Below are 15,083 nucleotides of genomic sequence, written 5' to 3' on the forward strand. Positions count from 1 at the left end.
CAAATATGAATGGCATGCAATATAACTTAATTAAAGCTTAAAACATGATAACTTAAATAGAGGAAGCAAAAACAAGACAATCGTTATACAAATCACGGACTCGAATGTGGGGACCCGGACGCTAATTCATCTTCTTCGATCATCATTAGGATTAATTGGGAACAATTAAATAAACTGGGTCATAAAATTTTTTTTTTTCTTTACAAGTTGAACACTTTATAAATAAGTGTACAAAATCTACCATAAGTTAGGTCACATCTCATTCAAATTTCAAGATCAAGTTTAATATCTACAACATGATCAAAGTACAAGTCTTGTACAAATGAAAGTCATAACAAACTAAGGTTCAACAACTACATATCAAGTGTTGAAAACCAGTTCTACATCTAGGCCCGGATCTCCACTCTAATCTCGATCTCTCAAGCTCTTCTTGACCCTGATCCAGTCCCACCTGTTGTCATGCACACATACAAACACAACAACAGCCGGATAACTTCGATGAGAAATATATTCCCAGTATAAACAACGTATATATGCATTTCATATAAACATAAATAAAAGCATATAACATATGTAAAACAATATGCATCGTAGCCTACGAAAGCATAAATCGATACAAAGCAATAAATCAAATTCTTTAACTCATAATCTTGACTCGACTCTTATCTCGGGATCCCGGTTGAATAAGAACGCAACAGTCTCCCACCTACTCTTCCCAGCTAGATAGTGGTACGTTCTTATTCTCAGACATTGGCTCTCTATATCGAATCTCTACAATAGGAGTCGATCTACTCCTAAGCACATCGATATACATCAAATGTCTAGTGACCTGGCACATCTGCCAAAGACTCAAGTCATGCTTTGCTATAAATCAATAGACTAAGCATATCAATATCATGAATTGCAAACATCAAAGCAATTAAAATAAAGTATGTGGTTTTGGGAAACTCAAGCTATCTCTTACTCGAGTCGTATCTTCCCGGTTTAACATTGATTTATACATTTTTTTTCGTAGATCAATCTGGTCAACGAAATCAAATATCAATCTGGCTTTGTTCAGTCTTCGAAGCCTTCAATACTAACTCTGGAATCATATATTCGAGAAGTACAATATCAATATACCACTCAAAGCAATACTGGATATGATCAGAACTCAATCTAATTCTGTTTTGACGGCATAACATCGCAATCTCGATATATCCAGCAACTCAATATCAATAGATACCAATCTCAACTCATAATCATAACAAACACAAACTAGAATTCTCAAATTCTGTATAATTTCAATCAAATCAATTCTGGAAAATGATAACAGTTTCATACGGTGTCTGTTCTTCGATCCGGTTTCGATTATACGATTACCACAATCTCAAGAACACATAATAATAATCATATCATGATTCCTTCAACGTCAAGTTTTCAAACCATAAAAGAAAGTAGTAAAACTTACGTCCTTTTGAAGTCTTTGACGAGAGAAACACAGAACTGAATTCGGATTGAAATTCTGACGGATAGATCTTGCACAAATCAAATTCTAGAACATGAAAACCTTGAAGCTTTCTATGGAGTCCCTCGGTTCTTCTGCTGAAATTCTGAAGGAATGAAGATGGAATGACTAGGTATACATGTTCCCATGCATGGCAAGACAAGTGTCACAATTTCATACCTCAGTGCTCGCGCATATGCGCGCCCTGTCTTCGCGCATATGCGCGAGACCTACTGTTTCGGCACATGACCAATTCTTCTGCTCGCGCATATGCGCCCCGTCTTCGTGCATATGCACGAGACCTACTGTCTCGACACTTCTGCTGTAACGCCCCAAAAATTTTAAGGTTCACGCAAACCACGTGCACACAAGATATTAAATTCTCTTGTATTTTAATTAAATGTTCTAATATTTGAGTTGCGATCGAAGAACGGAGACCGATGGCTGAAAAATAGAAAATGTTTTTATTAGTTAATTCTTTTTAATTATTTAAATTAAGGAGGATGCTTTTTCTTGTTTTTGAAAATAAGGGGTCTTGAGGTGATTTTATACGCTGGGACGTAATTTTAATCAGTGTTGGTTTTTCAACAAAAATACGAACTTTTTGGCAACCCGGCTATTAAATTCACGAACTTATTTTTACCAAAACTATTTTAATATTTAATTAAATTCTAATTAAAACTAATGGGCATAAAGTGTTGGCTTGATGGGCCTAAAGCCTTGTTAGTGTTTAATTAGTATATAATATACTTAAAACCCTCCCCAAACCCCACAATTCTTCACGCCTACTTTCTGAAATCTGCTCACCAAAGTCACGAACACACACGCACAAATTAGAAGAAGAAACGGTGGAAGCTTCAAGGAGATTTCAAGCCACGGTTCTTGCTCCGTTCTTCGCAATCGTCAATGGTTTTTCGTGCGTTTAAAACGCAAAGGCACGCCATATTCTCCTTTTACTCATCATCACACCATAGTATTTTATTTATTGAATTTTTGCATGAAAACAAGTCACACAATTCACAATTTCGTAACTATGCTCATGCTTGTGTTTAAACCTTTGTTATTGTATTCAAATCATGTTTATATGATGTTTAAAAGGCTGCCATGAACTAGGATATGAATAAGCATGTATTTACACAAGTTTAAAGATCTAGAATCACACATAAAAGCAACAAAACGCTGCACAATACAAAACAGAAAAGTGAAGCTGGAACTGAACATGGTGTTGTGTACTTTGAGGGCTCGGTTGTTGGGGAATAAGAGGCTAGACCTTGCATGGTTCGTCTGGGGTTAGGGCAGGGTCATGGTCTGAGTCCGAGAAGAGTCCTAGCCACGCTAGGACTCGAAATTAAGGGGCTGGGAGGAGTCCTTGTAAACAAGGACTCCTACCCGAGAGCAAGCTTCACTTCTGCGCAGGGTTTGCGCAGCTTGCTGGGAGAGAGGGGCTCGGCCAGGGGGTCTGGGCTGGGCTAGGTTAGGTCCTTAGGGTCCTAGGAGGGTGCTTGAGGGGATGGTTCAAGGAGTGGCTCCGATGGGTAGAAGCCTAGCATCAAAAACGTGAGATTGAGGCTCATGACAGCAAGTAGGCGAGAGGTTGATGTCCATGTTCAGTGGGTTGCTGCTCACGTCCAGGGGCTTGGGTTGGTCTGGGTATGGTCTGGGCATGGTCCAGGGTCAGTTAGGGTCAGGGTGGCTCGATGGTTAAGGGTTGGGAGGAGTCCTAGCCTAGATAGGAGTTCAATGGTTCAAGGACACTACACACACACATGCAGAAACATGGGTCGACTTCCAACAAGAATTTGAGCGGGTTAGGGTCATGTTTTGGGGCTGGGCTTGCACATTAGGGTCCCTAGATGAGTTGGCTAGGTTTTGGCTCAAGGTGGTTCGGGCGTGGCTCGAGTAAATTAGAAGATGGCTCGGTGTGTGCGATAATGTGTCAAAAACGAAAATAATAAAGCTAAAATTAAATCCAAGGGTCCACGGGGGTGGCTCATGACTTGGAAGGGTAGAATAAATATTAAAAAGGCCATGTTTAAAATTTGGGATCAAAATAACGAGTTTGGATTTATTCGGGATTTAATCGCCGCACGAAACGCTAATTAACGAGATAATTGAAAAGCCTAGTTTAAACTTTATAAAATTATGAAGAATTAGGTTTAAGCTTAAATAATTATTATAAGTCTAAGTTTTTAATTTGGGAATTTTCTATTAAGGTTTGGTTTAATTCGGGATTAAAACGCATTAATACGTCACATTTAAAGATTTAAATTAAAAGTCATCGATTTAAGCCAAATAAAAATATAGAAAAATTCGTGTAGGCTTAAATAATTATTTGGGACATGTTATAGTCAATGAAATTAAGAAAATGTCAAAAACGGGAAATTTTATGTCTAGGGGTAAAACGGTCATTTTACACCTAGAAATTAGTAAACGTCATGGCAGTGCCCTATTTGCTGTTGAATATGCTAATATGATTATTTCACATGCTTATGAATTTTTATACGTTGATATATGATTTTTAAAATGTTCATGGATGTTTATGATTTTTAATATGTTAAGTTATGATTTTTAAATGTCTATGATTTGTTTTATGATTTAAATTGGACATTTAAAAGATATTTTGCATGTTTGGTTTCAAAAATAAAATGATATGCATATACATGATTTTTATTAAGTGATGATAACATGCTGAAGGAAGTGAAGGGATTGTGACTACTGAATATGTTGGAAATATCGTGAGGGTCATGGTCCCAGTGGGAGCCCGACGATCGTGTTTCCGTTGATACGAATACGAATACGAATACGAATACGTGATACAAATATGAATTTGTTAATACGTAGGCCAAGGCCCAGTTGACCGGTGAGAGTGTTGCTGGTGTCCCCGCCGCCTAGTACTGGGGTTTTTTAGATGGATCCATCGCCCAATACGATTAAGAATACGAGTCACAATCTGAATTCAACAAACACGAACATGAATATGAATATGAATATGGACACGATTATGGACATGAATATGAATATGTTTATGTTATATGTTTATGCTTTTATGAAAATATTTTTATGCATCATGAAAATGTTTACGAAAATGTTTAAGTTTAAGTTTATGCATCTTCATGAAAATGATATTTTAAGTACAAGTATTTTTCATTGTTATATGTTAACTGTATTATGTATTACTTGTTATCAAGGATATGACGTGTTGAGTCTTTAGACTCACTAGGTGTGATTGATGCAGGTGATTATGATAATGTTAATGGAGGTCTTGATGGTTGATCTGACTGGACTGGAGGTGCACATAACCCAAGGGTCGACGCTAATTTTCCTGCACTAGTTATGATTTATGATTTTAAGTAATGTTAAAGATATTTCTACGTCTTTTATTTATGTTATGAGAGATTTTTGAGAGGTTATAGTATGGGCTATACTTTTCAAATAATGTTTTTAGGGTGGTAAAATGTTTGACGATTTTATGTTTTAAAATATTTTCCTTTGATTTTTAAATGGCAGTTGGATGTTTATTTTTAAAATGATGTCAAAAATATTTTATGGTTCGGCCGATGCTAAGTGAAGTTTAAAAAAAAATTCTAGTACTTTTTAAGAAAACGAATAAGCAGACGTTTCATCTGCATTTCACATGCTCGCGCATATGCGTGCCTAGTCTCGTGCATATGCGCGAGGTCTTCTGCCTCGGCACTTGCTTCTCGCGCATATGCGCGCCTCGTCTCCGCGCATGTGCGCGATACCTACTGGATTTCACCACTACAATCCTCATGCCTTTCCAAATCTGGTCTCGGGGTTGTCCTTATATAATCACATCAATTTATCAATTAATAACCTCGGATTAACAAAATAAAATCTCGGGCATTACATCGAAACAATAATAAACCCAAATATTATACAATCATATCAAAATTAGCAAAAATTGAAAACTTAAATAAACATCCTCCTTTTATCACTGCTGGCTCATTGCTTTCCCCCACGGGGTCTGTTCAATCTAAGACCTGCCCTGTGGAATTGATGTCCAAAAACATAAAACCGAGGATGTGAGCGATAAATCACTCTATATGAAAGTATGAGCATAAATTTCTATATGATACATGTATGCAAATTGTACTGGATACCGAGGATCATGCCAAAAACCAACATGCTTAGTTTAGACTCTGTGTTGTCACACCAGTGGGTGGCCCTCACACCAATCCAGATTGTGGACAACAGATGCCCCTAGCCACCATAGTCAAACAAAACAACTCCCGATGCCCGATCACCAAATGAAACAAAGGGTTGAGTTCCCCTCACCTACAGGGATATATCGATGGTATGATAGGTTCAAAGTGGTATGCATGAAGCATAATAATCGTGACACAAGATATGCACTAGAATAGCATGCCAAGTAAAATGCATCACATAGAAATGCACAATCAGCCATGATATCTCAGATAATACTTACGTATCTCTCAAAAAACTGATCTAGAAATCCTAAGCTCCAGTTCTAAACAATATAATAAATGTAAAGCCCCCCTGTAGGGTTCAAGACTTGGGGAGGCATGACTCCACCAACCAGGTGTGGAGAGTTATATGAGTAAAGTTTCATGGGCCGAAATTCACTCAAGGATCCCGCCTGGATCGAAGTTCACCCAGGGGGCTTTACAATAAACATATCAGTGTCACTAACTGATCATACTACAACCGATATACTCTAAATTTACATAAGGCTACAAAGCTATACATATATCCGTCGTTAGTCATCCGATGTTGAAATCCCAGTAGCTCGAGCCTAGCTTCGCTGTGACTTTACTAGAGCCTAACTACTCGCTGGCCCTGGGTAATATGGCTAGGAAACAATAAAATATGGACTGAATTCAAAGGGAAAACTTCATTTTCATGACAATTTATGAAATAAACATGGCCTATTTATAGGAATAGTTTCTGCTCCTTCAAAATCGTATAATAATGGATCATTATCGTGTCAAAACATCTCATTCTCCTTTGCCCCAAAAGGTGATTTTGGACCTTTGCGCTCAATGACTTCTGATAGCAGCTTGACGTCTCTGGTCATATGTTTGGAGTAGCCACTATCCAGATACCATATAAAATTTGTTAACGAATTTTCATTCTGTACATGCGGTCATTGAGACAAATGTTTGGTACTCAATCCTAGTTGGGTCATTATCGGATTAACCATTTCAGGACCTATACTTGAATTAGACTAATTGGCATGGTAGTGTGTGTATCATAAAGAGTGATAGACTGTTCAAAATTATATGCAGTGTTGTGTTGTATCCTTTATCTCACTAGATGTTGTTTAGATATTTTATCCTCGTCATTCAATCTACATCTCTTTTGAACCGACCTATAGCTATAATACAAGTTAGGTTTACCTTTAATAGAGTTATACAATTAGTTTTATTGTGAACCTAGATCCGGCTAGACTTATAACTCTCAAGTTCAACATAGCTAAGTCCTCTATGCTTAGCCTTGTTTTCAAAAGGTACAGTTCGATTGGTTTGGACTTCAAGCTCATCATGTTCATATATTGTGCTGGACTGAACAAAGTTTATCATTTTAAACTTGTCTTTGTGCAAACACAGTTGAGTAATTGCCTCAAAAGAATGCATTTATTGTTGCAAACTCTATGTCAGTTCTATCACCAGCTGGTTTTTAAAACTCATGAATTTTTCCCATAGAAGTAGAAGACTTGTTCCAAGAATTAGACAGTTGTGTCAATATTTTATTATCATTTATCATTACTTGAAACTATTTTCTCATATTGTCATTATCAACGGCCAGTATATTGAGTTTTACTATAAAAATATCAAGTTCTTTTCGTAGCATGCAAATAGAGCTACATGAATTTTTTGCTAGGCTTTTCTTTTATATCTTTATTTTCTCGGATGAATATGATAGTCTTTTAAACATATCTACCATTTCATGCAATGTAGTGATGAGATCCTTACTTGTAAATTCATCCGAGTCAAAGTCAAATACCTAATCATCAGCAATATCCATGGATTGGCTCTTCATCACTCTTGCTAGATAAAGTTTCTAAGCTATATGATTTGGAATTAGAGTCTGCCATTTGACATTTCTATCCTCGACAACAAGCAATTTATGGTTCTTTTTGAATTACTTCTTGGCATCCCTAGACCTCCTTCTCAAAAGATTTTTTCTCACCGTTATTGGGCTTGTTACATTATACAATAAAACGACATTTCTTGCCACATTTAAAACAAGTCTGAGCTTGGTCCTTTTATGATGATATTTAATTAATTTTGACTTGTTCTTTCTCATAAAATTTCCAAATTTCATAACAAAAAGAGACATGACATGAATATTTATCTTCTCAGCAGGATTTTTACTTGACGATTCTTCTCCAACGATTGAAACGACATTAATAGCAGCTAGAGCTTTGTTGGATTGTGGAGTAGGAATATCTCCTCAATTCTGATGTCCAACTCGAAATCATAGATTTTAAGATCATCAAAGATATCATGCAACTCGAGTTTAATGAGATCCTTGGACTCCTTCATTGCTAATGTCTTGACATCCATTTCCTTGGATAAAATTCTCTAAAACTTTCAGAGAAAGTTCACGGTTAGAATACACTTTGCCAAGAGCAACAAGTTCAATAAAACTATTACTAAATCATTCATCAAATTCATTTAATGTTTATCCATGTTTCATTTTAGCATTATCAAAATTTTTATATGAACAATGAGCTTATTCTCTTTAGTTTGATAATTTTCCTCACACAATTGTGTTATTTTTTCTCATACATCTTTAGCAGCGGAACACATTTTTATCTTGATAAACATATTCTTATCCAAAGTTTTGTAAAGAGTATCATTATCCACAATAGTCGAGGTTGGCCTTATTCTTGTCCTCGATTGTCCACTCAAACCAATGCTTTTCCACCATTAGCCTCAGAGATAACAATAACAATATTAGCTTTGAGGATCTTCATGGGACCATCGCTGATGATATATCATATGTCATTATCTTGAGTAGCCATATGTGCCTTCATACGTATTTTCCAGTCATCATAATCTTCTTTAGAAAATATTTAAATTTTGTTAAATGAATCAATGCAATATATAGATCAAAGGTCGAGAAAAATCGAGGATCTTCATGGGACCATCAAGGATGGCATACCATATGTCATCATTTTGAGCAGCCATATGTGTCTGCATACATAATTTTCAATCATCATAATATTTTTTTAGAAAATATTAGAATTTTGTTAAAAGAAGTTATTCAAATATATATATATATGAAAGGAACCTTCTATAGTACCAATTGTTAGGATCAGGGAAAAAGTATAGAGGTGGATGAGTGAATAATCTTTCAAAATTTTACAATAAACTTGAGCTGGCCTTAATAGATATCAATTATTAATGAATTTTTCTCGACCAACTAGATTCACTTAACTTCTTGAAAAGGATTTTTTCACAGCGCAAAAAAAGCGGGTTGGAACTACTGAACCAATGTATTCACTAGGCTGAATCTTTTAACAAGTTAAATATATAAACAAATGCAGTAGATAGATAATATAATGCTTAAAATAAATAACACAAGATATTATGTAATATAGAATCCAAAATACTTCTACTTCTCTCGTTCTTCCACTTAAATAAGGAATTTACTAGAAGATTCTAGTTTTACAATATTTTGTAACGAAACACTCCAGTTAAGACTTTTCACTGCCTAAAATAAAACTCCTAGTTTCGTTTGAACCCTAGGTTCAGACATAGTACACCACTAAATACCTTAAACTTAGATAGAACAACTTGAGTGGTTGTGTAGCACGAAGTCATCCTAGTTGATTGAATAATGCTTTAATCTTGTGCAAAGATGAAACATTTTGAGTGTTGTTGAGATTAGAGTGCTTCAGATCTTTGTTTTTCAGTAGTCCTTGATGAAGGTAAAACTTGTATTTAAATAGTTGAACTTCATCTAGTGTTCGGATTTCTTCAACGTTCAACAAAGGACTTTAGCATATATAAAAGCAACATGTCTTTTGTCTCATTTTCCTTCATAGGACGTGCAACGTCTGCTTCTTAAAATACAACTGAAATATTTTTTTTAAGCTATGAGCCAAATACACACTCATAAACATATAAATAAGTTAATCATGCGTTTTAAAATTAATCCAATCACTGAATAAAAATAACTGCAGTTACACAAAATCTTAAAATGTGACTTCATTGGGGAGTTACTGATTAAAAATGAACATCATCAATATCTATAATTCTGACAATCACCAGAGCATAAAAATCATGAACATGTGAAACTAATGTTTAAAACCCCAAACTCCTTATCATAATATGTGGAAGAAATGCAAGGTCCTCGGGTTATCAAGTGCACCCCCAGCTTCACCTACTCAGTCTTCAGCGCCTCCAGTCTCCGCATCCTCATGATCACCTGCACCAATCACACTTAGTGAGTCTAAAGACTCAACACACCTGAACCATAATAACAAGTACATATACATATCAAGCAACAATGAAAAGTATTGTAATTAAAATAAATTTCACGATCTTCAAAAGTATAAACATAAGCATAAACATATTCATTTCAGATCATGTCATATCGTATCATCATATACGCGTTCATTTTTCTTATTGAATTCAGATCATTAGTTGTGACTTTCGTATTAGCTCTAAGTCGATGGATCCATCTATGTATAACCATGGTACCCGGCGACGAGGACATCGACGACAATTTTACCCATCCACTGAGCCTTGGCCTTACATATTCGTGTTTGTGTTTGTGTTCGTATTAGTCACAACCAACTCACCTCCTTCAAAACATGTCATCATATTCATCACTTGTAAAATTCTTGCATATACATACTTTTTCTTAAAACAAAGCACGCAACGTGTTTCTAACATTAACATAAAAATCCATGTTCAACATCGCCGTATACAATTTAAATATGCATAAACAGTTGTCAAGGCACTGACAGAACTACTAACATCGGTTGCAAAAATGACTGATTCCCAATCACACTTATCGAACGCCTTAAAACATGTTTATAACCATTTCCTAGACATAAACTCGAGCATGTTATAGTACTTGGGTCAGATGTATATGTTATGGAAATACTCTTGTTATGCATATGATGACACAGTTAAAAGTCTCCATTACAAGGTTCTTATTTTTGGATGTGTCATGGGGTATGTTACAACTCATCAGACAAGTGAACGTGCGCTTCTGGCACCCATATATAAATTCGAATTCAAATTAAAGAGACTCAGGACTGTAATGTGTGGTATTGAGTTCCAATGCAACAACGATATGAAAAAGTTTAGAAAGATTTAGTACCATAGAATGACATTTTTTACATCATGTGCATAGTGAATTATATCCTATATAGTTTCTATTTTATTCAACATTTTAGTTGCAAAATATTAACTTATGCTTGTAGCTTACTGGGCCATTCTCAAACCAGTTCCTACACGTGTATATTTAATTTTGTTAATCTTTAACATTGTGTGTGCATTTTTTTATCTTTCACAAATTACCTCAAAATACTTTATGTTTTTACTTGGATGCCGGACTCTGAAATTTGGATTTGATAATAAATTTTTTTTTTACAATATTTATTTTTTGTCAACTCTCTTCCCCCCCCGATCATTTTAATCAATATTATTTTTTGACCTAGAGATTAATTTCTGTCCAATTTACTAATTTTCTGTTGAAAGTTTATCATCTGGTTCACATCTTCTCTATGAATAGAAATGTTCCAGAATACTTCTTGAGGAAAGAGTCCGTCAAGAATTTCTGAGGAAAATGAGAAATCCACAATTAGATCTGTTGAAAAAGAATGAGTTACTGAAACAAGTAGTAAAGAAGTGCAATGCTCTGGCAGGGAGTAAGAAGGCTCATAAGTGCTCCAGATGTGGACATATAAATGGTCAGGCACCCAATCAATGGCAAAATATTGTTGTTGAATTCATAAATTGGATGATATAAGTCTATGCCATTGAATATGTATGTGGTATATGAGTAAATGCTTCAGAGATCCAGGGAAATCAGTTATTACTGGGAACAACAAGAGAATGGTGTAGATATTAATTGCGAATATGAGGTCTTGTATAATAAAGAGAAAAGGGATTGGAAAACATGCAAGTTGTGTAAGAGGTTTATTGAAGGAGGAGTTTATAGGATACAACATCATATTACGTCTTGTTGACGGTGACAAGAAGCCCTCAATGATCTTTTATTGGGTGCTTTTAAACAAGCCAAAGAAGAAGACATTAAAAAATCTTTCAAAAAAGAGGAAAATGTCATCCCTATTTTGGAGATTATTGATGGAAGTTTAAGGGTAGACTTGATAGTCATTTGCATTATGCCGCTTACTTGATAGTCATTTGTATGATTATATATGATTATCTATAAAAAAAATTCAACCGCCTGGGCACCGCCTAAGCCGAGGCGGTAGGCTGTCAACGACCACCCCGCCACCGCCTCCTGCCATTTACAACATTGATCCCATGTTAGCCAAACAGAAGTTTCCGTTCCAATAAAATGTGGAGTCGGAAACAAACAACTTGGATACGGTTTTAATTCAGACGTAATATGATGTTTTATCCTATAAACTCCTCCTTCAATAAGCCTCTTACACAACTTGCATGTTTTCCAATCCATTTTCTCTTTATTATTAAACACATCATATTCGCAAACAATATAACTAGATTTGGCTTAAATTCCAACTCAGATTGTTTATCCTTTTCCGCCATTAATCTTCAACAATAAATCAATAATAATAGGGAATAAAAACAAATTTGATTTTTAAAAAAATCACAAAATCTGAAATATTATAAAAAGTATGTTAAATAATATATATACAATGCCTAACGTAAAGATTCTTGCTGATGGCGGCGGCGGCAGACGGTTTGTGTGGTGGACTTAGTGATTGATAGAGAGAACCAAAAGTTAAAAAAAAAGAAAGTGATGTCTTATTTAAATAAATAGGGTTTTGAATTTTAAAATTAATTTACTTTGACTAGGTTTTTAAAATTTGTTGACTACAACTTGGCCCGCCTGCTCACCGCCTCCACCCACCTCGACCGCCTACCCACTGCCCTCGACCACCTGCCCACCGCCGTATAGCTTGGGCCGCCTAAAACAGCCACCTCATGCGTTGGCAGGACGGTCGAGGGCCGCCTATCGCCTCGGCGGCCGCCTCGACCGCCATTTAGAATAATGCATAGGATACAGTACATTCTCTATTTCTCGTTTGCTGTTATTTGCACTTGTAGAATGAGTATGCCCTCAGTTTGTCTTATATTTGCTGCCGGACTTAGGATTACCACTTACAACTTGATGCTGAAATTTCAACTATTTCTGTACTGTAGGCATGGTAAAAAGGGCACCCATGAGAATCCAACTTAATCGTGTGAAAGTTGACGGTTACATGGATGAATGTCAATCTGCTCTTTCCCACACCAAGGATTTCAAGGGAGTTATAGATTTCTCTTACACACTTGATCCTAGAATAGTCCACCACCTACTGAATAATATGTTAGACGAGGTACTCTTTTACTCTTTTCAGCATCATCATAAACTCACGTCTGGTTTTATTTTCTCTCAGTTTCTGTAGTTCATGTTTGTCTTTTGGTTTTATCTTCAGGATTGTGAATTGCTTTATCTAAATGATAGGCCAGAGAAACTTATGATCACCAATATTCTTGTGCCACCAATTGCCATACGCCCTTCTGTCTTTGTAGATGGTGGAATACTGAGGTCAACTCTTGCATTACTATACTTCTCTCTCTTTCTGTTTATTCTGGTTATTTTTATGCTTGAGGGAGTTGAAATTGCAGCTTTTATTGTGATCTTGTTAGAAACTTGAAGATTGATAGCAGCTTGTTAGAAACTTGAAGATTGATAGCAGCTTGAGCTTAACAAATGCACTAGTTAAATAATAATGTACACACGAAATAAATGTTTGTCTTGCTCTCTAGAATTAACCAATGTTTTTTTTAAAAACACCTCTATGGTCGTGGCGAGGGGGTTGGCTGACGAGAATCAAGAAACGATGTTATAGAAGTGGCTATTATATCCAACTCTCAGTTTGTCTTTGCAAACTTGATTATGTTGATAGCATCTTGTGAATTAGTTTCAATCGAAAGGGGGAAAATCAAAATCTTGACAAAAAAGGATTCTCCGCTACAAAGCCCTAAGCTTTGCTTTAATATTTTTACCCTCTCCGATCGATCTACTCAATGCTGCTAGGAGTTTTGCAGGCGAATCACTAACCACTCTTCAAATTGCAAGGTCACCTAGATTTCCGTTAACATTACCTTCAACATTCAATTTCGTAGAAAAATAGTTCTTGTGTATTCTTCTGTTACAACCCTTTAAATAACCAGTCCATATGTACAACAGATTCCCTCCAATCAGGGATAATAAAATGATACCCTACCAAAAATAAATGATATTAAAATCTACAAGATTGATATCAAATATTCACAATTATCACAAACATTATCTAAATCTACACGACCCCTTAAGCTTGGTGATAGATGTTGATGAGTCCAGGCTTGGCTACAAGATATTCATACGAGTATTCCGACAGCCCTTTTGTTAGCACATCATCCAGTTGATGAGTTGTAGGTACATATTCCAACTTAATCATGCTTTTCTCCAGTTTTTCTTTGATGAAATATCTATCCCCTTTGACATGCCTGGTTCTATCATGGTGAACAGGGTTATGAACGATGTTAAATGTTGTTTTATTGTCACAATAAAGTAGTATTGCCCCTTCATCCTCCATGTTTAGTTCATTAATCATTCTTTGTATTCAGATGAGTTCACACACTTCATGAGCCATTGCCTGAACTCAGCTTCAGCAATGATTCTTGCAACAACAGATTGTTTCTTAATGCGCAAGTTACCAAGTTTTCCAATACCGAGGTACAGTATCCAGATGTCGATTTCCTGCCATGAATGGATCCAACCCAATCTGCATCAGTGAATGGTTTTACTCTACGATCACCAGTTTGCTTAAAAAACAAGCCTTTTCCCGGAGATTGTTTCCAGAATTTCAGAATTCTGTTAGAAGCGTCAAGTTGACCTTGGCATGGTGAATGCATATATTGATTCACTAGATTTACTGCAAAAGCAACATATGGGCAAGTGTGTGACGTCCTCCCACAAGACATAGCTTCTTTTATCCACCGGTTCACCCGTTCTTTTCTTCTTTCCAAGTTCAAATGGTGTTTTACTTGGTAGTGGGTTTGCAACCAAGCATGCTTGTTTTCTTTAGGAGATCTAACGTACACTTTCTCTGGGAGATAGAGATGCCCTCTTTGCTCCTAGCAATTCCCATTCCAATAAAGTATTTTAGCACACCAAGGTCCTTGACTACAGTCTACAAATCCCTTTGCCATTATCAACTCAATATCTTCTATCTTTTATTGTCATTCCCAGTGACAATGATATCATCAACATACACGGTGAGGATAATGTTCTCTCGTTGTGAATGTTTGACAAAGACTGTATGGTCGGCTTGTCCTTGAATATACTCAAAATTCTTGATCACTTTAGAAAATCTGTCAGACCAGGTATGCGGACATTGTTTCAACATGTATAG

General features: G+C 36.0%; 1 protein-coding gene across 1 annotated transcript in view; it reads left to right on the forward strand.

Annotated features, from left to right (window-relative positions):
• LOC142519636 (DNA-directed RNA polymerase III subunit 1-like) overlaps window positions 1-15,083 on the forward strand; it is a 72,146-nt gene that overhangs the window by 19,993 nt on the left and 37,070 nt on the right. Inside the window, 3 exon segments of the mRNA XM_075622673.1 lie at window positions 11,222-11,399; window positions 12,844-13,019; window positions 13,119-13,231. Of these exon segments, the coding sequence (XP_075478788.1) occupies window positions 11,222-11,399; window positions 12,844-13,019; window positions 13,119-13,231 (467 nt within the window).

Source organism: Primulina tabacum, chromosome 11 (genome assembly GCF_025594145.1).
Source record: "Primulina tabacum isolate GXHZ01 chromosome 11, ASM2559414v2, whole genome shotgun sequence".
Taxonomy (NCBI): domain Eukaryota; kingdom Viridiplantae; phylum Streptophyta; class Magnoliopsida; order Lamiales; family Gesneriaceae; genus Primulina; species Primulina tabacum.